The sequence below is a fragment of the Ischnura elegans genome, chromosome 12 (assembly GCF_921293095.1).
Source record: "Ischnura elegans chromosome 12, ioIscEleg1.1, whole genome shotgun sequence".
NCBI classification, from domain to species: domain Eukaryota; kingdom Metazoa; phylum Arthropoda; class Insecta; order Odonata; family Coenagrionidae; genus Ischnura; species Ischnura elegans.
The window spans coordinates 44701865-44729507 of NC_060257.1; the positions used below are offsets into that span (position 1 = coordinate 44701865).

At 40.3% G+C, this 27643-nt stretch overlaps 1 protein-coding gene across 1 annotated transcript in view; it reads right to left on the bottom strand.

Moving 5' to 3' along the window:
* The window catches only part of LOC124168978 (protein sidekick), a 238533-nt gene that overhangs the window by 70296 nt on the left and 140594 nt on the right, over positions 1–27643 (bottom strand). Inside the window, exon 3 of the mRNA XM_046547402.1 lies at positions 2430–2612. Coding sequence (XP_046403358.1) covers positions 2430–2612 — 183 coding nt within the window. The remainder of the gene's footprint in view (positions 1–2429; positions 2613–27643) is intronic.

Below are 27643 nucleotides of genomic sequence, written 5' to 3' on the forward strand. Positions count from 1 at the left end.
GGTTAACGCTTCGGAGTTACTGCTATTGCAGTCTTCTTGCAAGCGCAAAACCAGGCTTAAAGAGTGGATGAAGGAGTCTGAATGCTGCAAGAGGGGAATGACATCTCGCAGGAAGACGCCGAACCCGAGGACGGAGCCCTAAAGAGGCGACCACACAAAGGAGACAATCTCAACGGACGTATTCCCCGCGGGGTGCGGGAGACAGTAGGGAAGGCGACGTGAGCTACTGTCTGAAGAACCGAGGACTCGCCGATCTCAAGAATGGACCCAGATGGCTCGCCCAGAACGGGAGAGGGGCGAGGGGACGGCGGTTTAAGTGGGATAAAGAGGTTTGGGTACGATTAGCCCGACGAAGGGAAAATTGCGGGACACCCCGAGACCAACCATACCCAATAGTCGATGTGGCTTGGAGATGGCAGCGGTGATGAGGGACGGATAATTACTCGTTGGGTACAGTATTTATACATGGGTATTTACATCCACATAGCCTGGGCGATACCCAAAACGAGTATGTACATTAAAAGATTTGGAGTGGAGTGGGATCGACGTTACCTATTGCGCCACTTAACGGAGTTTTTCTACAATTCAATTATCATCATAGGTCAACAATCCTAAGATTTGTTTGGTGCAGATATCCATTCCTCCTATCCGCTAGCCATTTCATAGCGATATATGTCTTATTTTTTACATCCAGTCCTATTAAACTGATTCGGTGCTGTCCTCCATTATTCTTCGGTAACACCACATTTCGAATGATTTCATTCTTGACTTCTCTGCACCCGTCCACGTCCAAGCCGGGTCGATTGTACAGGATCGGAGAGGTTTTTTAATGAATGTAACTTACGTTCAGTTAAATATTTTAGCATTTTGCGTCTCATATAATCTTATAAATTACTTTTCTCCTTCTTCCCATGCCATTTTTGTGTCCGGAAATATGCATTATGTATCACGGCGTTTTCCCCCGATGCCAGTATATGTGTCTAGAAAAATAACTCGTGCACTGGTGACTACGAGTTGTGCATTTAAAATGTGATACACGAAGGTAGTACTTGCAAATTATCTGTAAAACTACGCATTACAGCCCTGATTCTTACGGATAAACAATATTAAAATTGCTTCATGTTTCAGTTTTTATTTCTTAACCCATATTTATTTCCAGTGACGTTACCATTATTACTTTAACACTTAGAAGCCAGTGGCATTTTCATATGCGGGTTGTGTGAAACCCACAGTTTTTTTTAATCCAGAGCATTTAGGAGCTGTTAAATGGCAGCAACTTCTATACATGAAGACAAGAAGAAGATAGCTAAAGAAATAGCTACATGGTTGGGGTCCGAGAAAAATGCGCGGAATTTTTTTCCACGGAATCAAATACGACAACACGAGCTCTACTCGGGCTCGGGTCCCTCGTAAATATATATCCCGAGGCATACTCGAGCTTGGGCTTCAAATTTAATTCTGGGTCAATATGATCCGACGCAGGCAGTTACGTAACTTTGCCTTACGCGAGTACGGGGTTACCATAGGGTTAAGGCGGCACGAACTGTATTCACACCAGCAGGCCAACCGGCGTTGCTCGGGAAGAATAGTATCGAGAGAGGTGGAAAACTTGGAATTCATAGTTACATGGCAGAATGTTTAGGTAAAGGAACAAAGCAGATAAGATAATGGTATACATAGGTAACGGCAAACAATGGAAAAAAAACAATTTCCGTGTACCGTGCATGGGATCAGCTTATATCCCGCTCCACAACATTTATAATTATTTTATTTTTTATTTATCTCAAGTGCCCCCAAAACAGCACGATGTGGCCTTTACATCGGGAGTGTAAACAACCAACAATAGACGATCACACACACCCATGTCCTGGAAGGGGAAATCTACACAGGCGGGACTCGAACCCGCGACATTTTTGGTATGGCAGGCGAGGACTTATCCCCGTCACCACCGAGGCCGACATTATGTGTCCGAACGTGCGTAGACCAAAAACGTCGAGTTAACGTACAACCCAGCAAAATGGTCTGCACAGAGAGGATAATATTCAAGTGTAGAATCCTTTGAGTTACGTTTTCTCTTTGAGCGTGTCAAGAGGTGTGCCCACCCATCAGGATGACCAGCAACAGAAGATCATAACGTAACGTAACAAACGGCAAGGAGAAAATGACGCAAAAGACGCGTTGGACTCGACCAAAAGTAGCACAATGGGCTTTGGGAGCATGGGATGCACCTACGTACTAACTTTGGTTGCAATCCGTGAAGCCGTATGGAAATGCGTAGCGGACAAACAAACAGACATTCTCTTTCACGTATATGGATAGATAGATATGGCTACTAAATAGAGAGAAGACCATCATGTACAAGAGATGGCCCAATATATATGGCTGATATTTCCATAAATATGTGCAGAAGTGCATGAAGATAAACTTACGCGCTACGGAGACCCTTATCCTCTCGCCGAAAATTGCGCCCGCAATGTTCCGCGCGACGCACTGGTACACTCCGGCGTCCTCCCGCCTTGTTGCGTGGATCCTGTGGTAATGCTGCGGAGAGAACACTCCACCGCCCAAGGGAATTCCATCCTTGAGCCACTGGTATTCGGGCTCCGGATAACCTATGAAACAAGAGAAAGAAAGAAGCAAATGATTAGACAAAGAGGATAAAAATAAGTTTTTCAATTCAGGAGCATAAAAATGTGACCATTTTTAAATGGGAAATTTCTGTGTTTAAACATAATTAATTTCCGAATTTCAATAATACATTAACTCCAAAATTATTGGTCAATTTCCGTTTAGTTTTTTAAATGGAAAGAGTTCTTAACAATGAACAAAAACCTACAAAGTGTAAAATTCAATTGAATGCTTCAAAATTTTCGCTGATGGAATTCCACGCAATTAGCCAATAACTAAATAGATACGCTTGAATAAAATTGATTAATTCAGGAGTAACTTGTTGGAAATGTTGAACGTTCATGATAGAATCATCAAAACTTTGCGTTTTCAACCAAAATCTTATTTTAACTCATGCAACGCGTTTTATCTCATTGTAGGATTTTCATGCGCTGTGAACAGAGTGGTGATATCAAATTTCAGAGGAAATTACGAGGTTTTGATCATTCCATCACAAATGTGCGATTGAATATTCCACTCACGGTATTTCTTTACCATAAATGCAGCATTATATTGTGTTATAAAACCAAAATTTCTAAGCAATCGCTGCTGTTACATCGTAGTGTGCCCACATAAATACGCCAACGGCGATGAAAGGAAGCAATGTGCAGACATAACCGCAAACGCGGACTTAAGAGTCGCCAATCTCGGTCCGACATTAAAAGAAGCATCATTCTCCTGGATAAGACTGGAAATACGAGTTCGGAAGCATCGGCAAGTCGTAAAGAAAAAGAGATCCGGCAACGCGAAACGCTGAGTTTTTTGTCCATTTTAAACGCAAAGGGAAAATATGAAAATGGAATTGAGAGAAGATTTTATCGTGCCATCTCGTAAGAGAATTCTCATGAGCGAATTCCACTTTAATGGCGCAAAAATTGTTTTTGTAGGTGCACGCAAAACACAGACTAGAAGCAATCTTAAAAAGCAAAGAGATGTCTTCCACCTGGCTTTCCTTACATTTCTCCTACCAGTCCAGAGTAAGCAGTCCTCATACCACGGGTTTACTGCACATCCGAAAATTTCGCAGTATCGAAGGGAGAGCTTTGACTGGGGACTGCATACCGCCCATCCCATCCCACGTAAGGCTGACATCTGTAGCCACTTCGGTCGCATTTTAATCGGTTTTCAAAAATGTCCGCGGCGCGGTCATGAGTGCAATGCGATCCACTTTTTCCCATATATTTTGCAGTATAATATTTGTAGCTGCGAGGAATAGCATTAAAAAGTTATAATATGATATATCACATTATCACGTATGTAAATTTCGGTCAAAGCCTCTGGTTTTACCTTATTTTCCCGTGAAACTTCGTCACTATAAATTGGCAGAAATGCTGTATGTGAGCAACTCCTTAAATAATATAAAAATAAAACTCGGGTCACTTTGTCCGTCAACGACGCAAGCGGTGATTTTTGTAAACCCTTTTAAATGCGCGGTGTGTGACAACGCATTTAGAGGCTGACTTGGGGATCCTCTTTTGTAATGATCGTGACGCAAGCAGTAGGTATATTTTACAATTTACTAAGCAGCAATCAAACACCACTAAAACATTTTTTTTTTTTTCAAAACATTTTCGGGATGCGGAATAATTTAAGGTAATGGAAGTCCTTTGCGAATGTAAATAGGACAAGAAATTCCTATCGTAAAATGTGGTTCAGGAAGGCGAGTTTCTCGTAACGTTCACCACACTGCCTCTCAATGATTTCGGCGAAGCGTTTATCACAAAATCTCGCATGAATTGGAGAAGCTGACGGGTCTAAAAGATGTCGCACAGCTAATAAATTGTTAGTAATTCCAAAAATACATTTAAATTCTGCTCACCTTCTCGATCGAAGAAAGCAAATAAGACAAAAAATCCCTAGCCTATATTGTGGTTAAGGAATGTTTTTCTGTAATATACGTGCCTATGCCTATCTGGCTCGGCTTATGGCGGTGGAGAGAATAGGACACAAAAATGAACTCTGTTTTCAAATATCCAATGCCGAAAGGATATAAAAAGCGACCACAACTGAATGATTACAAATCATATAGTCACCACCTAATGGATCATAAATCAAGAGAAGACCGATTAATAACGAATGAGGCGAGAGTTTCCACGCGCCGTAATAACCAATTGAACACCCAACGGATGACCTTTCGGAAAATTGGCCAAGTCATTCAGGAATGGAAGATGACATCAACAGCGCCACGAAATCGCAGAGAAATCGAAAGATAAAATAAAGTAAGAAAATACCATGGAAAATATGAACAGTAGGTTTGGTGATAAAATATGATAATTTTTAAAGAAAATAGTTTAAATTCCGACAAGAAGTTTCTCATTTTTCAAGGAAGAGAAAAGAACAATATGAAAAGACGCTCAATAATCCATTAAAACCATCATTTTTATTCCTTGACTTTACTACCACGTAAAATACGAGAGCAGCGATGGTGTCATTTAGGATAGTATACAATGCATTACGTCACTCTGGTTCGAAATGAAAATTGAGTTACCTCCTTAAAATTCTCTTTCTTGGAATCATTCTCCGTTTCAACCTATTGTCATATTTCACCAGCCCCCCCCCCCCCCCCCCCCGCTAGCTTCGCCTTTTTATTTTAAAACCTGATATCATCGATAAAATACTGACATAGCTATCAGGGGAGCTAATGAAATATCGTCGTATGTTTAACGGAAACGCGAAATCAATTCTGGAAAATGACATTGATAGTGCTTCTGCGGAATTTTACGAATACTGATACGGACGAAGTAACCCAGGGTACCAAAATATTTAGCTGGAACATGCACCAAATTTCATTTCTCTTATTAAATTACCACGAAAAAAATCACACACAAGTCATGCCTGATGAGAAATAAACGATTTCTTTGCTTTCCTCACGATGAATATACGCTCGACCGTGGAAAACTTGAACGTTTTACCGGTCGTATGTATAAATTTGTTAACTTTTCTGCCTTGATGGCTTTCCCGCCGATGACTTTTGACAGAAAATGAAAGACTGAATAGAAGGAACTCAGACAAATAACTGAAGAAATCAGAGAAACAAAAAATACGAAACCTGGAATCTACCAATTTAAATCATATGGTCAATATTTAGACATTTTCTGAAAGTATGATTAGGTTTAGATTAGATTAGATTGCCTTCATACGCTGGAATACATAATGAAGTGAATTAAAACGCATTTATTTCATATTTTAGGTATTTTCTGACGCCTAAATGGTACTGAGGGGTGTTATTAGTGAAAGTGGAATTTCTTGTAGACAAGAGAATCAAATTATCTGCACTCATTATTTAAATTAATCACATATTCACAGCGGAAATTCCTTAGCCTGTGGGGAAATCCGAGTTGAGTTCCTGAAGAATTCGTCTCATGTCCTCGCTTTTATAGCCGCTACTCAAAAAACTCCGTTCCACGCGCCCTGAGGGCACACGGACTACAAATGAAAATTCATAAGCCCAAAAAAAGTGAATTTTTTTACAGTCAATTCGCGCAGGGGTAGGAAGAATATGGAAAAGAGTGACGTCAACCATCTAGGGGCAAGTGTCCCCCGTCCTGCCAAGGGCTGCGAAGGGTCAACGAAGCATTAAGAAAGGTCAAAAGACGACACAGGCAAGAGTCGGGTAAGCTACGAGGGCGGGGGTCGCATCCATTAAAAGATAACCGACGGTGTTTCACTCATCGCCCGGAGATTGGCGAAGGATGTGATTGAACTTCGGTGCAGCGCAATCTTCACCCGCGAGTAGGTCGAATTTTATTGGCTGTATTAGCAAGGCCTGGAGATTTAGCATGGTAAGAGACGCCGGCACAAGGAATGACATAACAAGAAGTTACAGAGGGCAAAGAAAACAATTTTCAACTTGCAATAGTTATTCATATTTGACCACTTTTATTTAATTTGAGGACTTTTTTGCATATAAGATTTTGTTCTTTCCCGGCGTATGATACTGGTAAAATCTTCTCGGGTTTTCCACCGGGTGAGTTGCTTGTAGGCCGAGGTTTCGATAGCTACCTCCGCCATGAGGACGATGGCGGAGCCAACGTCGGCCTATAAGCAAATCACCCGGTGGAAAACCTGAGAAAAATTCATCCGAAATTTTTTAAGTTTATTATTCATTTCGTCATTTAGACGTTAATATATGGGCGGTAACTGTACGCATACAATTTTATTTCACTGAAACTTCGACCACACCTAACGTTTTGAAATACGTTTAGTTTTCATTTTAAAAAAATTGAGGGCAAAACCAAAGGGTTCCACTTTATTGCTGAACATGATGTTCCACTAACCTTCCATTACACGGTCTCAACGGCATTAGACTATCAGCATTGATATTTGTACGAGTCACATTACTTGTGAACCAACCTTCACCTAAACTAGTTTATAAGGCAGCTCTGGTAATAAAGACCAAATTACGCACATGTTACTCTTTGCAAGAAACGTTAGACGAAAAGAATATATCCTGTTTTCACTCTTTGAGATATGTTTCACCGAATACGATAAATTATTATTTTCTGTGAAATTATGTTTTCTTCCAGAGCTAAATGATTGAGAAATTCCAGTGAGTAACTGCTGAGACTCCTTATTTTATAGTGAATAGAATGAACAGATGGTACACGGACGTATTTATTTCCACGAATAGATCAGCGTAAAATTTTAAATGCGTTCTCTAGTAAAAATGCATGTGGATGACGTTGAAATTATTTCAACACCAAAACTCATTTTTATGAAAATCCAATTGTTTTAAAAACTTTTTTCTACTTCACACCTCTATTTGTTTTTCCGATTTTTTTTAGTTACAAGTAAGTCCCATTTTCATGAAAGAATTGCAAAAAAATATGACACTAAAAATGGACGATTCCAAGTAATCTCTGCACGCTCCAGTATTACTTCTTTTCATGCAACCATAAATCTTGTTTTCTTAATATTTCCTTTATGTCACTAGCCTAGTGCTTCTTTCGGGAAGAAACGACAGACCATCCAACCGTGTACAATATCGGAGTCACTCACCATTACAGTTAAGAGTGAAATATCACTAGCCTAGTGCTTCTTTCGGGAAGAAACTACAGACCATCCAACTGTGTACAATATCGGAGTCACTCACCATTACAGTTAAGAGTGAAATATCACCACCATTCACCTCAACTCAAACTCGGATCTTAAATTTCACGTCAAGTGCTTTAACCAATTAAATGGAAAGGCTTTCGGTTTGAGTCCTTATAGAGGCGGAAGCTATTTTCCAATGAAATGTTTGCCCGGGAGTTTCAACTATGAATATGTTAAAGAAAAAAAGTTTTAATATTTTCACAGTAGAAAACCTGAAGTTTTAGCACATCTACGAGATATATCATCCAAATTAAGAAAAAATCAAATAAGCTATGAAAACCTATTTAATTACACAACCGACGTAGGAGGTTCAAAATTGCAGAAATTCGAAATACTTTTTCTAACTCAAACAATAATCATAAATGATATTTGATAAGACAGAAATACTAACTAGTTTTTACGACCGGAAAACCTCCAACATCATTTACAACCAGTTTTCCTAGATAGAGCGTACATACATCGTGCGCAAAATAAACACGAGTGTTCCATAGTTGGCAATGAGAAAAAAATCCAACTCGCCAAGAAGTAACCATTTAACATAACCGGGTTTCGAACCCGGATATCACCTTAGACAGTCAAGTTGAATATCGTCCAATTAAAATGATTTTTCATCGTCACATAAACCAAAATACATTGAACTGCTAAATAGCAACACAAAGACAAACGATTTCTCCATAGCTACATATTTTAAAAGCCGTTTTACAGAAAACAAAAAAGTATACTATGATTCACACTATGTGATGCAGAGAAAATTGTAGTAAATGTATTCATGAGCGTCAAATGAAGTACTATAGATGTTCTTAAATGTATCAAGAGCGGTAGAATGAAAAAACGAACACGTAAGCACCTCACGTGACACAACCTTAACTCCATGATGACAACACTACAGCATTGACGGTCACATAGAATCGTTGAACGAAGTTTTTAAAAAGTTGAACTTGCGAACATACCTACTATTTCCTCTTAATATGAAACAGTGCCACCACGTCTCACCGGCGACAGCACCGTATAAATTATTACATCTTTTCTAACTCCGACTGTCGTCATCAGTCGCTTCAAGTCCAGCGCGACGAGGACTTGAACATGAGTAGGGGTCGAGTAGGAACATCGCGGACTAACGGTGAATGCATTATAGAAAGGGGGAGAGAAGGGAAAGAAGTTAATGGTGGGGGGCGAGAAATGAAAGTAGCTATTCTTTTTTTTTAAAGGAAGAGAGACGGCGACCTCGAACAAGGAACGAAGGATAAGCGTAGGCGGGGAAAAGGGGAGGGATATAGGATTATAGGAAGGGTTTTGTGGTATAAACGTGGGCGGGGAAGGGGTGGAAATGCAGGGAGCAAGGCTGTTTCTCGCGTTACATTCATCAAATCGGACAGGAGAAAATAAAAATCGAAGACATCTATAAACAGCATCAACACTTAATGCGTTCATCGCCATAAATAATCTGATCGATGATCAACTTAAAAAGCGAGAACATAAGACCGCACAGTCATACGGACTTCATATGGATTCCGAAAGAGAAAACACTTATTCCGGCCCGAGAGATATCAAGGTAGGACGAGAATTCAATTTAAAAAATGAAATATATGATTCCTCAAAATTTTTTGCCCAATTGTAATTCCATAAGAGGTGCTGGAAGAAAGTAACAAGAATATGTTTATTTATAAAGAATATGAATGACGTGACATAAAGAGTTCCGTCCAGGAAAGTGTCTTTGCTACATACCTGTTCCTTAAAATCGAAATACATAACCATAAGTAGTTAAGTTTCTGATAGTTTTCGGGGCGTTCAGGTTCGCAGTAGGTTTGATTTCCGGTTTCCATCCAGTTTGTCATTTTGATAGCGACGATGTGACGTTGACTTCAGCCTGAGGACGCCTACAGCACAAGAGGCGAAACGTCGCCATCAAAATGACAACGCGGACGGAACCCAAAAATCTACCCTACAGCGAGTATACCTAAGTAGTTAAGTTAGAGATGGGAAAAATAAAATTAACTCAGCAAGATAAAATTAGGTTAAAAATAAATCTGTTAAGCTGATAAAGAAAGGCAAAGGCACATCTAGTGATGAGAGGAGCAAGAAGTTGTTAAATAATAAAACTTAGACCGAATAAAAGATAATTCTTCCGATAGTGATTTTATTTGAGGTCATGGTCGTAACAATCATCAGACTGGAAAAAAATTCAAAAGGATAAGCATTGGCAGAAATGTAGTCTATGAAAAATGAAGAGTACCCCATAGGAGCATCTTAGGTCCACTTTTGTTTCCTTCACATGGAGTAACAATAAATACATAAAGATATTCAATTCATCATTATCATCATTGTCTCGTGCTTTCATGAACTTGCAGCTTGAATGGCAAAGGGATGTAGTATGAAGAATGCGAAACGGACCTCAGGCCGCACTTTAAGACGGGCAAGAACTGTAACGCGAGCCTCGGAAGGGGGCGTGTGAGCCAGAAATGACAGGGATGGGTTTTGAATTCGAGAGGGACACATGCATTTACACGCTTCGTACCCGCAGGCAAAACTCCTAACCGCCCCCTCGGCACGACCACGTCCACCTGCTAACGAACCCCTTCTCAATGTCTCACGCACGGCTGGACACGCGGGAAAACGGCCGACGGAGATGGCATGCATGAGGATCTCTCCTTCTGTGCATCTCGACCGCTAATAGAAAAAAGACTGAAACGCGACCGATACTCGAGGGCGCAAACACGCGATACACAACATGCTCTCCTGCAACTGATACTTGTCTCGGAAGCGAGTCGAGGTTGGTCGTAATGATAATGAGACCGGATGGATTCTTCTCGTGTTGTCGCCTGTGTCTCTCCAGGACTTACCGCAATGTCGCCGCCTCTCCGGCAATTACTCATACTCGCCTTGAAGTAGAGTAAAGGGAATACGAAAATTTACTTCCATCGCGATTTTAACAACAGCGTCAAATGAGCCCAAGCCGTTGTCTTTTAACCAAAGGGACTGCATAGAGAAGGCACAATTCCATCTCATAGAAAGCTGATTGCCGGCCACGGTGGCGTAAAGTCCTCGCCTGCCAATCGGTAGATCGTTGGTTCGGATCCCGCCAGAGTAGGTAATCCCTAACCAGGGCACGGATGTTTGTATTGTGCTTTGTTAATGTTGAAAACCCGTTATAAATGCCGCAATGTGTTGTTTACGGGGAAGTGTGAAATAAATAAATAAATTTCTGATGCCACTTCGGCCGCATTTAAATCAGTTTTCAAAAATGTCCGCGGCGCGGTGATGAGTGCAATGCGATCCACTTTTTTCAATATTTTGTTGCATAATGTCTGTAATTGCGAGGGATAGCATTGAAAAGTTATGAATTTTATAGATCACAATCATCATTTATAAAAAAATTGGTCAATATCCCTAATTATACCTTATTTCCTTGAGAAAGTCGGATCACTTCGTCCGTCAGCGACACGAGTGGCGACTTTTGTAAACCCATTTAAATACGCGGTGGGTGACAACACATTTATCGGCGGAGTAAGTACCTTAAGTACTTGAGTAAGTACCAGGGACTCTTTTGTGAAATTCGATGTTATAACTGCAGAAAAGTTTCTCGGGTTTTCCACCGCTTGATGTCTTCCACGTTTCGAGCAGCGACTTGCTGTTCATCCTCAGGGGATCATCCGAATGAGAATAAAATAAAATGGTAAACTTCCACACAATTTTATTTACTAAATACCGACCCGGTTTCGACACGTAGGCTATCAGATAAATATTCCAATGATGCTGACCGAGGGGAGATTTCATAACAGGTGTTTAAACACCTCGAGCAAATTTTCTCGCGATGTTTGCAGCATAAGTCAAACACAAAGGGAGATAAAAAAGGAATCTAGTGCAGACATAATATCTACTACAAACAGAAAGACGGGATAAGAACTGGTTAGATAAGGATGAATACGGTTCAATTCCTGGAAGTATTTACGCGTTACGAATTTGAGATTTTTCTTAGAATAAAAAGGAGAGGGATAATTATGAAATAAATTCCACAAAAAACTATTTATATTAAATACAATTTACTTTATAACATTTCATATTAAACAACAAAAGCCACACGAGGCGTATATAAAATAAATTTCGCGTAGTTTGTAGAAGAAAAAGAGAAAGATAGGAGCCCAACTGGATATGGCAGGCGACCGTGGAATGTGGAGGCGCCTAGTTAGTGAGGCCAAAGACCCAAGTTTCGAAAGGCCACAGGAGTGAATGAGTAGTCCGTAATAAACCAGACATATCCGTTTTTGAGCTTAAAAATGTATAGTTGAAAGATGATTTCATTCGATAAAGGGAATTAAAATGGGATCATTAAAAAAATTGATTGTATAGATTCGAATACACATCCACGGCACTGATTTTTCGATGAATTACTTGAATAAATCATTTTGCGCCATTGTGATTGCTTGAAAAACTCTCTAAAGGACGAAGCGTACTGATGAAGCCTTCCATGAATAACTTGAGCAAAATTTTGTTATCAAATATTAAGAAGGGAAAAACTGGTATTGAAATATAAAAACAAAGTACATTTTATATTTCATCAAATAAGGGGATATGAAATTTTTAAAGATAGAATTTATTTTGAAGTCGCAGTCATTCATTCCACAGTGAAGAAAGCAAAAGTATAGGTCCGTTATCGATTTAATCCACGAATTCAAATCCTTAAATGCAAAGCAAGCAACAGCCGACGCGATACAAGACCAGAGGTAGCCGATGTTTGGCCGATACGCACAGATATTTCTTGCCACATGAATGGTCACGTCCGATTAAGCCTTATTTTGCACCATCAACTTCACACCAAACCCGAAGACCTTTACACGTCATGCGTGAAAGATTCTTGAAAAAAAAAGCTAACCCATTCGGTAGCCATTGTGGTTTTGGCTCGAAAAATGTCAGGCTCCGGAACAGAAGAAGAACGAGGATAAATAAGCCGGAAATGGAATTTCCTTTCGCAGGTGAAACTGAAATTCACGAACGATAACACTTGGCAATGAAAAAAAACATGGTGTGGACGGAAAGAGTCTGACTTTTTCCTGGTGAATGATTTGAGTGAACTCGTCTCAGGTTTCCAACCGGGTTGGGGTCTGATGTTGTGGGCCAACGTTTCGATGATAGATTTTCGCAGCATCTCCAAGGCTGATGATCATGTTTAATTTCAATATCTGATATGGACTTTATGGAGCTTGGGTATAGTTTAAAGTAATTATTTGTTTTTTCACGTACGCGAGTTCCAAATACTTTTTATCGGCTGATGCTGATCATGAGCCCTGAAGAAGTTGGGGATTCTTCCAAAGAAACGTTGTCCTACAAAATGCAGACCCTATGCCCGATTGGAAATCCGAGAAGAATTCATTTCAGAAGTAGCGTAATTAGGAATATAATTCGTGGGACCCCCCCTTCCCAGGCAACAGGGTTCGGGAATGTTTTTGAAAAATGACATGCCTGGAGATACATTTTACATCATTTTGGCAATAAAAAATTAACTTTAAGCAGATGCAGCTATCATGTACATCAAAACTAGACAATAGTTTTAAATATTTTTTTTTATTTCGCTGAGGCTTTGGGGGGGGATCTATCCCCTTATCCCCCCCATAGTTACGCCACTGCATTTCAGTGTGGACATTTTCACATTCGTGGTACTCCGCTCTGCTATTTTCCAGAATTCAGAAGTGAAGGCGGGTTTACCCTTACTGCAACTCGAGGTGGTCTACACATGAAGGAAAGCTTAGAAAACATTTAATTTTAATATCTGATACGGAAGGTATGGATATAAAGTCGAGCTTAAAGAAATTATTTGTTTTTCTCCTTAAATGTTCTCCTAATTTTTTTCAGCTCAGTCCCGACAATTTTCAGGATTGTACATTACACACACATGTAACGAAATCATATTTAACGATATGAATTTTTCATTAGATTTCGGGAAGAATTCATTACCTGTCCATCAACTGGTTTACATGTGGGACGGTTAGGGGCTCGATGAAGGCCAAAATTAGGCTATCATCACTACAAACCATAACAATACTGAGATTAGTTCGACGAGTTTTTACCACCCAAGTCTCCTATCAGCTAACATTTTTTTTTGTTTTACATCCTTCATCGACTCATTTATAAATGCCACAAGAGGCTTCCTTTTGTTGTTCTTTGAGTCTTTAGCCATGGCCTATCCATCACGTCTTTTTTCTAAAGTAGGGTACTCCACAAGCCCCTTTCTTCTCCTATTCATAGATAATACTCGTATTTTCTCGGTCTTTCCATCCAGTTGACCTTCAGCTCCTCCCCCGCTAGCGCCAGATCATGCATGATTCTACTCTTTCCAACGATCCACGTTTCTGATCCAGAGATTCCGATTACCCGCACTAAAGTTTTCACATGCTGTTTCCTTACCTCCAGCATAATGCTTTCGGAGCGGCGTTTTTGTCATGAAGACCGTCTAATTATGGGATATGTGACACGTCATCGGCCGTGTAAGCAATGAGGAAGTGCTTAGAAGCGTGGGAGAAAAGAAAAGTCTTCTAAAAACCTTAAGTAGAAGACGGGACAACTTAGTTGGCCACATTATGAGACATGAAGGCCTCATGAAAACAATCGTAGACGGACAGGTGGAAGGGAAGAAGGGCAAGGGACGGCCCCGATTGAGTTACATAGGACAGGTTATAAAGGATGTGAAGGAGAAGAAATACGTCGCTATGAAAAGGTTAGCGGATAGGAGAGAGGAATGGAGAGCTGCGTCAAAGCAATCTTAGGATTGTTGACTTATGATGATGATGATACGACGCTTCATGTCGGTTATACTTTTTCCATTGAAAGTAATCTCGTTCTTTGTGGTGAATGATTCCACTAACGTTAATTATACGAGATGCCGAAAATTATTTCCATATGTATATATATCCTTGACTACGAAGACTGAGGAATGAGTAAAGAGCTCCCCAAGGTAACGCGAACGACTCATGGATCGATACATCGAATGCCGCTCCTAATCGCGTGACACAAGGACGGACATGGGGTGAAGCACCCCAATAGAGTGGGAGCACCCCTCACCACCACGAATAACCCTTCCGAGACCCTATCGCCTTCATCAGCAGACATTATGAGGCAAAGGCACAACAATCCTCCCACGCGCTCAGGGTCAGCCGTAGCCAAAGGCTTCAATTCATTCTAAGTGACGCTGGCTATGAATATCATGAACCTTATGGCTCTTTTATGTAAGGAATTTACATTTGGTACATTCTGACGCTCACCCTCACCACCACGAATAACCCTTCCGGGACCCTATCGCCTTCATCAGCAGACATTATGAGGCAAAGGCACAACAATCCTCCCACGCGCTCAGGGTCAGCCGTAGCCAAAGGCTTCAATTCATTCTAAGTGACGCTGGCTATGAATATCATGAACCTTATGGCTCTTTTATGTAAGGAATTTACATTTGGTACATTCTGACGCTCACCCTCACCACCACGAATAACCCTTCCGGGACCCTATCGCCTTCATCAGCAGACATTATGAGGCAAAGGCATAACAATCCTCCCACGCGCTCAGGGTCAGCCGTAGCCAAAGGCTTCAATTCATTTTAAGTGACGCTGGCTATGAATATCATGAACCTTAAGGCTCTTTTATGCAAGGAATTTACATTTGGTACATTCTGACGCTCGTGGTGACTCGCAGTGCACATAAAATCAACGTAAGACGACGCTTCACTCGAGTTCGAGCGGTCGTATTCGGTTATTTTTCATGACGTTAAAGTCGTTTGAAGAATTTTGAAATTTACTGGATATATAGTATAAAAATTTGCAAAAATCAGCAGGTATCTCATTTTTTTAAATTGCATTAGAATATTATAGTAGGCTACGCAAAATGTTCAAATTTTAGATACCTTAAAATTCAAAATACGGTTTGATCTAAACACGCAGAAAATTTCATTTTTCATTAGAAATACCTGGAAAGAATGCAATGGTGATTATGGTCTAATAAGAGGTAAAATACTTCTTAAAAATTTAGATTTTGCGCAAAAAAACTGATATTAAATCTGCTATGGAAGCGTAAGGACGTAAACACGTCATCCTACCAACTCTTCGTAACTCAACTTAGATAATGGACCAACAAACGGAGCAACGCAAAATATTTCAGCTGGGGAGAGGATGAACATATTCGTTTGTAGTTAGAATTTTACCCACATTAATATAATATTTATCTTTCCTTTTTGGGTAACCACTCTCAATCCGGGGGACATATGATTCAAGGTTATCATTATTACCATTCATTTTTCATAACAATAGAGTACATATACACTGCACTCTTCTGAGCGGCGCAAAGCGTTATGTAAACAAATGATTACTTTACTTAAGCCTGAGTATCCATGAACTAAAGGTATTAAAAATTCAACTATTTAAGCAATACATCAAAGAAAAGCGAAAAAAGCAGTAAGGACATCAAGAAGAGAATTTCGTTAGCAAAGGAGGCGCTCATGAACAGTAAAGAGGTTATCAGAGGATCGTTAAGAAAGTGTTTAAAGAAAAGGTTAGTAAAGAGTCTGATCTGGAGTGTTGCGCTTAACGGTGGATAAACATGAACACTTGGGAGCTAAGACGAGAAGAAACTGGAAGAGTTGGAGATGTGAGTCACGAAAATAATGGAGAAAGTGAAGCGGACGGAAAGGATAAGGAACGACGAAGTGCTGGATATGATGGGTGAGGAGAGGCAGCTTTTAGATGAGATACGGAGGAGACAGAAGGTATGGATTGCGGGAGTACTTAGCGGGGAGGGGATGTTGAAAACAGTGTTAGATGGTAGAATTTTGGGTAAACGAGGGAGAGGAAGGAAAAGAATAGGAGTTTTAGATGGAATGAAAGGGAGTACGCCTTGCTGTGAACTGAAAAGGGAAGTCTATGAAGGGAGGAGATACGGCCAAAATAATTCTTAAATACTTCATGAAAACCTACCTTAATTGGCAGAATAGCTTTATGAAAAGGTATAAACGGCTGTGATTATCAAGAGAATATACCATGAGTTATAAATACTCAGATATTTTACATCACTACCCCTAACGTTCAAACAAAGTTTAAAATTAACCCGATAGGAATAGTGGGCTTTTCTGGAGGGAGAAAAGAGATGGGGCATATCTCGATGCGCAAGCAATTATTAAGGAGCACTTTCACCAGATAATCGACACGACCTTCGCAGGGATCATTAACGACAGTACCAGCGTCGGGGAAGAGCTTAATGGATTGAGTTTCAACGAAGAACGCAAACCGGTCTCTGGGCATGGATATGAGATGATATTCAACTGGCTCCATTACCCAGCAGCAGATGAGGAAGAAAGGATAAGCTTACGAGGAAGCAAAACAACACTTAATAACGTTGGATAATTTTAAGGCCCCAATAGCCTTCAAACCATTACAGGAAACTGTTAAGTGTGCACAAATATTTTGATAAGATATACTGGCGGTTGACTAGTTGCACAACTATTAGGTAATATTCGATTAAGGCGATAATTGTTTGCGTAAACGAAGTGCTTCTCTAAATTGTGGCTTTACAATTGGAGGTGAATACAACTTTCCATGTAAGATTTATTCCCAATTAACGTAAAGATGAACATATGACTACCTACTTCAGAAAACTGAGGTGGTTATACTATTAGCGATATAAATTAGATAAAATGTCTCATATTAAAGAAATGTTTTGGAGTAAAAAACTGCGTTACTCGATTGAAATTTTTGACAAAAAATATTGCAACCTTAGTTATTTCAACCGATCAAATACAGTCATCATCAGTTATCTATGTTTGAATGAAGTACCTACTGCAAATATTTAATCGAACAACAGAAAACCTGAAGCTGGAATATGCTTGCTACGATGCTACAGTGAAATATAAATTATAAATTTGAGCATGAAGACGGAGGGTCCACACAAATTATACGAATTAAATAGCTCAAAATCATGTGTTTTACATGTTTTTACAGCAAATAATTAAAAGATTTTTCAGGGTATTCGGTCGATGAATGAAAGATGCTATATTTTAGTCGAAACTTAGGGTAGAAATAAATATTAAAAGTGTGGAACATAGTTCATTTTCATCAACCCTTCGGCAGGCTCATACAACGTTTTACTAGGGAATTCAGTAAATGATTGATATGATGGAACATTTTTTTCTCCCGACGAGGTTACAGATGACACAAGGAAGAAATTGGAGACGCATTGGTTCTGTTCGATTAAGATCGCCACCCCTTGATGGCGTGATGTAAGCAGCGGTGGCGACCCCTGTAGGCGGCAAGGACAAGGGAAGAAAACGACGGCAGGTGAGAAGGGTGGGAGCCGGCAGACCAACGCGCCTTCCGCGGTGACGCAACTTCCGCCGCCCCCACGGTGAGCGACTCCTCTGGGGACGGCAGAGAGCAAACCAAGCGAAGAAGGGGATGAAGTTATACGGCAACAAGGGTGGGAACGTGTCATATACATTTACTACAACGCAATGGCGAAACTACGGGGGGGATGAGGGGATATATCCCACCCAAAGCCTCAGAGAAATAAAAACAACTATTTAAAACTATTGTCTAGTTTTGACACATAAAGACTGCGTCTGCTTAAAGTAAAATTTTTATTGCCAAAATAATGTAAAATGTATTTTCAGGCATGTCATTTTTCAAAAATTTTCCCGAACCCAGGAGGGGGGGAGGGTCGTCACCCAGGCCATAATTAGCCCCCCCCCCCAAAGCATATTCCTAGATACACCACTGCAAAAACGCCAGTGACAGGATTTAGAAATAGGTTGGTTGAATGTTTGTGTAACTTACTTATGTATTGGCTCTGAATATTTACCGGGGTTCCCACAGGGTTACGCACTCCATTTCCGTCGACGTTTCGATTGAGTACTTTTTCATCGACTTCAGAGCTGGTTGGGCAACAATATGCACTTTAACGGCAGTTTTTGGATTAAGAAATAAGTTGGTTGACTGTTAGTGTAGCTTAGTAACTTATGTGTTGGCTTTTAATGTTACTCGGGCTTCCCACCGGGTTAGGCACTACATTTCTGCCGACGCTAAAGATAAATATTATCTCATCGTTCAGAGGACTGATTGATGACCAACCAACTCCTAGGACAATGAAAGAGTACTTCATCGAACCGTCGGCAGAAATGGAGAGCATAACCCGGAGGAAAGCCTGAAAAACATTCACAACCACTATGCACCGGGAAAGAATCCAATCCTTCTTAAGTTTTCTTTAATGCATGATTCTGAATTTTCCTGGTAATTATAACTGCATGATTAGCATGTTTTAGCTTCTGAGTTACGTTAATTAAAGAGCAGTTCATTTTCCGACGAAGTTAACCGTATCTTGCGATCGCCAACATACTACGGTAAATCAGATCATAGAAATAAAATAAGAGGAATAGACGGCAGAATAGATAGATTTAAAATGTTGAATTTTCCGCAATCGAACGGAGAGCATAACAAATCCGTTAGAACTTATAGAAAAAGGTTAGTTGACTGGTAGTGTAGCTTGCTAACTTATGAGTTCTTTAATGCAAATTTCTGAAATTTCCTGGTATTTCTGAGGGCCTGTTTACACGATACATTAACACGTACGAGTTAATGTCTGTTTGCGTGAATGATTCATGTGGACCGGAACGGAACATGCGCGAATGCATGAACCAAATTAGAACAGGCTCTATTTTATGTTCATGCATTCGCACAAGTTAGGGTGGTTACACGGTGCATTTTCGTGTTCATTATCACGTTCATACATTTAGACATTAACTCGTACGGGTTAATGTAGCGTGTAAACAGGTCATAACAGCATGTTTGGCATGTTTTAGCTTCAAAGGCGGATTGCCTTCACGACTACAGTATCGCAGATTATGTCAAATATAGCGTACACGACGCGTGGAGAATGTTGGTGGAAGTAAATTATAATCCTTTGTAGCTTTTTGGTGAGGATTAACCCCCTGCCAAAAACCTCTTCGCACTTCCTCAGTATTCTTTTCAGATAACGAACAACTAGCCAATGATTTCTGGGATAGAGACGCAAGGATTAATGGACATTTTTTTAAACTTCTTTTGGCGGTAATAAAATGAGCGGAATACGGATGCGTCCATAGTGTTTACCATGCGTTTCCACCCGCCGTTGAACGTAAACCCACGAAATCGGGGGCGATCCATTCAAAAAGCCAAACCCTTAGACATCCGCCCGCCGACGTGTTCCGGTCCGTGGGACCCTGAGAGAGACGGAAGTCGAGGGGCGTGTCTTGTCAGGGGCGGAGGCTTTTAGGGGCAGATGCACCCCTTCTTCACCCTACTACGACTGCACCCTTGAATATTAAGCCGCTCGCGTATGTAAGTTAACCACATAGAAGAAGAGGGAGAATTCCCGATGATAAAAAATACAAACGTGCAAAAAATACGGTATAACTCGCTTTTAAAGAATTTTTGGGGACCATCACTCTATTTTGTAATACACGTAATTTCGTTACATCCATAATAAAGGATTTTGCCATATGCGTCACAGGGTTTCCGGCTAATGTACCGTAAATTTTATTATTTTAAGCAGCATACCCGTAACAATTAACCATTATCCCATCCTTTCCATCAAACGGCTGCAACGAGAACGATTTTAAGATCATCAGTAGAACAATGTGGTGATGGCTACACGTGAGAACAACTGATGATAAGGTTAGGAACGGCTAAGTAGCATAGATGGCCGAAATTTCTTCATAAAAGAGGAAATAATTTCCCAATGAACCAAAGAATAGTTTGTAATAGCGGGGATTCCGTTTCATCCGAACTCGTTACATGCGAGGAAATTAACATTAGCGATCGAAGGACAATCCAAGAGACCGGAAACTCACCTCGTTATAGGCGGGATTTCTTTGCATGCATGATCGTTATAAGCGAGTTTTACTGAAGTCAAGAAAACTAGGCACAGTTTCTCCACGAGTTGAATCTTTTTAATCAATTTTATTTAACTTCGTACTTCCGAATTGCTGCCTTTCGTATGACCAGAAAAGACATGAAGCCTTCGAGACCTAGTGCTTGCGGCGGGTGCTGAAGAAAAAAATTGATGGATACGGTGTGAAAGGAGGAGAAGCGTCGAAGAATACGGGAAGTGTGAAGTCCAGTCTCCAGGGGAATGTGAAGCACCATAAGCCAAGGAAGAAAGACTTCGGATTGGCCACAGCATAAGTCTCGGTGATTATCTGAGGAATACGGAATACATACAGGCGCCCATACCACGACATGTTACAAAATTACAGGCAGTTTTTTCTCATTCATCATTATTAAAATATTCTACCGATTAAGGCAAGTTTCCATGGAGTACTTTGAAAAGTATTCTGGCAGCCTTCCTTCCTTCATGGGCTCCCCTCTTCAATTCACAATGAGGCCTACTTCCTTTCATTCTATCTCAAAATCCTATTCTTTTCCTTCCTCTCCCTCGTTGACCTAACACTCTACCCTCTAATACTGTTTTCAATACTCCCTCCCCGCAAAGTGCTCGCTCCATCCATACCTTCTGTATCCTCCGTATCTCATCCAATTTATATAGTTGTTCTATAAAAATTATTTATACTAGTAAAAAAGGCTATAATTTCGCGGTCTTTATAAGAATACACAGGCGCACTGGGTCTGCTTTACTTTCAATCCTCGAACAGATAACTAACCCTCCGCAGTGATGACAGATACTCATAACGGTGCATGATGGAGTTCTTTCGGGTAACAGACAGGAAATATAGTTTAAATGACCGTACAAATCGCTTCATCCTAGAGCCATCAAACAATGTCGCTCATCCATATTTCCCAGGATTTCTTTCACCCTATACCTCACTACTAGGGATGGATACTAACGGAGGGATGTCGGCTGCCACGACCTTCCTCAAGACAGGAAGCTCCATACCAAGAAAACTTTTGAAGAGAGTTTTCTGCACACATTGAAAACGGGGCACGAAATATTAAACCATATTACATGGGAAAAATAAAATTATACTCTTTTATTAAGAGAACGCATCCCACTCGATCTTTTAAAACTTACCCTATCTTTCTTTAATGTTGTGGGTAGGTCAAATATTTTCTTTAAACAACGGCATATCTGACCAGCTTCCGATCTTTAATTCGCCAAAACACTTTAAAATGTCTACCGTTTAGGGCTGCCTCTTCTCTGATATAGGAATTTCTACGTTCAAGTGAAAGTCAAGGGAGTGTTAAATCCTTCATTCCCGGTCATTTTCCTAACGTGAAAGCTCGAATGTTTTTTTAAGATAAAGCAACACTTCCATAGCTTACAACCAGAATTATTCATGCTCCTGGTAAGGCCATTTAAGCATGAGATTGATATTTTAAACCTTACAGACAAATAGGAATGCCAGTTAAAATTATAATAAGTCCTTTAAATAAATCCTTTAAAAACTTATTTTATCATTATTCATTCCTGAAAAACTCACATCAAAGCCAATATCCATTCAATGGTTACCTCCTGACGGGATCACAGTCATTTTACACATTAGGTATTATTAGAAACAAACAACTCTCAAAAATGTGAGAAGTACCCTCTCTCCCTAAAATTATTTTTATAACTCAAAGTGTTTCCTAAGCTGAATCCAGGAGCCGGAGATTGCGATGATCAGGGCACATCATGAGAAAAAAGCGAGAGGGCCTATTAAAACACGTTCGGACAGAAAGCCCTGATGGAGGACGAAAGTCAGGATGACAGAAACAAGATGGAATGATGCTATTTTGATTGATATGGGAAGAATTGGAGACAGACAGTTGACGAGGCTAAATACTATTCAGGAGATAAATGGCCATGGGAGTAAGTAAGTAAGTAAGTAATCCAATGTGTTAATATAAGTTGCAGCTAATTATTAAAATCCCTTGTTGCTTATATGAATCGCTAACTGCAGAAAGGCATCATGTCTTATTTGGTCGATGCATCTTTTTTTATTTAAGTTGTTGCTATGTGCAAGGCTAAACGTTTCCTACTAAAAGGAAACGTGTCATACTAATAACACAGAGCATATGTTTCCATCAAATGTTTCCTTATAATAGGAAACTTTGAGTATTGCACTTAGCAACAACTTAAAGAAATAAAAAGAAAATCGTCCACCTTGGATATGATGCCTTTCTGCAGTTAGCGATTCATTATTTTTTATAAATTAAAATAATCTTTTAATATAATTCTCTTATAAAAATGTATTGTAGCAGTCAATGTCAATATTATACGAACGAAAATCACTATTTGCGCCAAAAGATGTAGTAACATGTATGAACCATAAGCATGGTGCATTATTTAATTCCCTTGTTGCCAATTCCGTAACAATTTTATGCCGAAGGCTACCAACCCCTGGATAAAAGGTCCATACGCTTCAACTTCTCAACCAAGGGAGGCCTCATCACCTCCCCCTCCACCCACTTCCGCCACTTCAACGGACTTTTCTGCAAGGCGGAAGTGAACCCATGCAGCTGCTACAGTTGCTCACCCACTCACGGCCGTTAAAATCCCTTGGCAACACAAGAGCCAATTGGCGCGATTTCTTCTCACATTTTAAACTGAAAGAAAAATTGCGTACGTAGGGAGAACGCTGAACAGAGGTTGTCGTTTGGCCTGGTTTCACAGCACGCATGTTCTTATTTTCTTCACACGAAGTCATATCAGTTGGATCATGTAGCGCAAAGTGAAAATATCTCTGCATCTCTCGGAAAAAAATATCTGTTCTTAATTTCTCTGATAATCAAAGCCTGGGACGATGCCTCCGAGTCCTTGTCGACTCCCAAATTAGCCCGCGTGAAAGCTGTGTAACGCATTATGCTCGCGCTCAGTGGTTTCTGATGGAATCCCTAAATATACCTTTACATATTTTTAGTTCAAGGATTAAATATTTCTCCACCTGACAGCGTATTCTTGCCGCGTATTCCTCTTTGAGGTTCAGCCTGTGGCGGAAAAAACTCCTCTTTCGCGGGGATCGAACCCACGACTTGAAGAAAAACTCCCTCATACTCTACAAACTGAACTAGTCACAATCACAACAGTACGCGGGACTTTCTTAACAGTACTCAACAACCATAGTATCAACACATGTTTCATATGTGCGTTCTACTAATTGCTCGGGTTTACCATACGAACCCTTATTCAATTTGTTTCAACTTTTTTCGGGATTTCCACCGGGTTAGATACTCCAATTTTGCGGACGTTTCAAGCTCCCACTTGTTCCTCATCCTCAGGGCAGCTGAATGCCGTTTTATTTGTTTGTTTTTTTATTTAAATTAATTTTTAATAAAAAACAAATAAAACGAGAATCAGCTACTCTGAGGATGAGCCCCGAGTCAGAGCTCGAAACGACGGCTAAAAGAGTTTTTAACCCAATGGGAATCCCGAGAAAGGTTTCCCCACATTATTCGGCGGGAAAAATATTTTTTAACCTTCTCTAGTGGTCAACGTAAATATTAGACATAAGAAAACCTCAACGTGTGCCAGAAGACGTAGCAACACGCATGAACCATGAACATGATGCATCATTGGAAAGCGTGGGCAAAAACCGGAGTAAATTTATTATTATACATGATTATAAAAACCGCATCCTTTCCGGAGAGAGCATAAAAAAATCAAAGAAATCTATTCCGCAGAACTAGGGTACTAACAATAAGATGAGAGATAAAACGAAGGCATAGTGTGAGATTGCTCGGGAGAAGTCGCGTCCGGTTTTGGAAGGAAAGACAGGAGATAGAGAAGACAGCTGTGCACGGATGGGCCTATTAAGGGTCCGTGGAGACCCCTCTCAAGACACGGGACCCTTCCTCAAGGGCCCCTGGGAGATTTTTTTTCGGGAGCACATGCGTGGGTGCGTCTAGGGGCGGTTGAGGGACAAGGGTTTCCCGGGTGGGAAGGTCATATCCTCTGTTCTATTTTCTGTCAGGATTCTGAGAGAATAATACATCTTGCTCCAATTTTGTCGTCAGGAAACGGTGGTTGAAAACGTGACGGAAAGTAATGTCTTTAGTTCACATAAAAGCGATCCCCGTGAGATTTCCGCAAGGATAAGTATCCACTGCGTTCTGAAGATGTGTTTGTCTATTCGATAGAACGCTGGGCTGCTGGCCTTAAGGCCGATATACACGGTGAATGATCATGCAAATGAAATCATTCGCCGTGTACTACGGAAAAGTTCGTAAATGGTCATGCAAATGATTTTCATTCCGTGAAAATTAGAACATGTTCTCTTTTTTGCTCGCATGATCCTGTGAATGATCACGTGAAAATTCAGCATGATCATTCGCATGATCATTCACCGTGTATATCGGCCTTTAAGAAGTCCGGGGTCCAAGCTTGTGACAATCGGCTCATCCGTACTCCGCACGTTTTACCTGCTTCAGTAGACAAGAATGACCGTATTCGACAAATTACACAAAGCTGCCTGGAACGTGACACTATCTTCCGTAAATTACCCTAAGACAGAAATCTTCCGCTTACCCTAAACCCAAGTTTCCTGACTGCGAGCGTCAAAATCTTGCATAATGCTGCAATGGCAACGACAACAGGTCGTTTCTCGGATCTTAGTAGGTTTTAGTATGGTTATGGTACCTAAAGGCAGATAATATCCTGATTTTTTTCTGAAAAAAGTAGCGGCTGTTCGAGACACATAATAGACACAATTGACCAAACCGAAAACCAAAATTAAATTTTCACTTTCAAGTTTCAGCGAAGTTTTAATCAGTAGAAGAGCAATAATATAAATTTACACCTTCGCACTATGTCTTACAACTAGCACCTATCAAACATAACACCCAGAAGGAGTATCCCACACACAACACTACACCCGTAAGGAACAACTAGCAACTGGTCATTTGCGGAATACGATCGTAAGGATTCGTGGACCTCTTTTAGATCCTTTACGACGGTTATAAATACGCGGAATAAGGATGCGACTGCGAAAACTCAACCTGATAAATCATGCGACGCGATTTTCTACTTGAAGGATTTAAGCGAGTAGTTCAAATCGAATTTTATATTTTCTTTCAAAACCGGGAAATAATACGTTTTTCCCCATTTTTCTCGTCACAAAACTCAGGAGGCGGAAAGAAATGTAACTTATTCCTCACATTAAAGATATTTCCCCAGATTTTTTTATATTATATGATGCTGTGGTGTTTCAGTGAGTTGCGAGCTGAGCCACGGCCAAGAGATTCGGTGTATCAAGCTTCGAGACACATTATATTTATAAGTCCGTTGGTTCGGATGAGTGAGGGTAAAGCTCACCCCGGACTAAGCAAAAGGTGTGGGAATAATACACATTCATGTTATAGGGGCCAATTTCTTTCCCTGGACCACTACGCGATTCAAGGATTTTTTTGCAGGATGTCCGAATCGTCGGAATGCTTCACCAGGGATTCGAACCATAGATTCAATTGTCAGAAGCCCGAATCATAAAATCATAAATACCTACTCTCATTTTGGGGATTGGCCTGTTTCATTCATAAATACCCATTTATGTATAAATGAATGTCTCACCCACTGGGGTACTGCCCAGCCCAAATACCAGCCTTAATAATTGAGGGGTGTGTTACGAGATAACAACTGCTTCGGCTATTACAAACGAAACCACGCCTTTTCGGGAAGCGGCGACAATCGCACGTCAACTGTCTCGTATGTGACTGCATTCCTTTCGTCACCGCGTCTCCCAGGCGTAAACAGGCGTGTACCATTATGGGCGTGTTCTTCCCCGTTTTATGCTCTCACATGACGCCAATTTAAGACACCATCAACATTTGTCCTCTGATGTTAAAAACGACAGAAGGATGCTCCACACCTCATTCTCTAACCGCAACTCCAAAACACTTGTTGAACATAAACTCTGTCATTTAAGTATGACCGAACTTCCTGATATTCTTCCTGGTTAAATGGTCCAACTAATTCAGTGAACGAACTTTCGTTTTCCTCTTTTCATACCATAATTACTGAAAACACATGTATGTATAGAAGTTAAAATATACTGCATAGTCTGTCAGATAGTCCTCTGAGTACATATCCATCTCCATAGTGCCCTAAAACGTTATCTATAGAGTATTTGGGGCTTTACAGCATCTTCAGGCTTGTATAATCCTTCAAATAAATATAACTTCCGCGACTCATGTTCGTTAATTCTAATGGCTTTTGGAGTAACCCGCGTCGAGATTTTAAACAAGCAGAAGTTTCTTCTCCTATGCCAAAGACTTCATTAGGGCTAATGTCACCTTTATGGATTATTAAATGATACTCAAAAGCCATTATTATTGACATAGCTACAGTAGGAATAACTTGGTTATAACGTCATTTAAGGGACCACACAATTAATGACGCTATATCAGAGTAACACTATAAAATGGCTTTGGAACTAAATAACCAATAAATCTATTAAAATTTTATGTAAAAAAAGTCATCAAAATAGTGTTTACGCAACGAATACAGCATGTTTACTTAAAGGCACAATAAGGTTTGTTTAAAAAATTTAAAACTTACAAGCACGTTTAAATGAAGTCCCACAGCTGAAAGAAATATGTATTTTTCTTTTGGGCTTGGGCGTGACTGATGAATACGTTCCGTGTTGACGTTACGAACGAAGCCGTAATAACCAAGTTGCACTAAATACCATCGCTGAAAATCCCCTCTGCATTCCGTAAAAATGTTCTTATTCGTCCAAAAAGATTCCAAATGACGCGACAAAAAATAAAAATAACGCTGGTTGAAACACTGTGAATGTGGTAAACATCCGAATGACAGGAGAGATATAACGGCCGACTAAGGTTCTTACCTTTGCAGTATGATGCTAATAAATGTCGAGATACGGTTGTAGAGGCGTGACAAGCACAAACAATCTTAACGCAACAGGCTCAAAACACCAAGGAAACGCTAA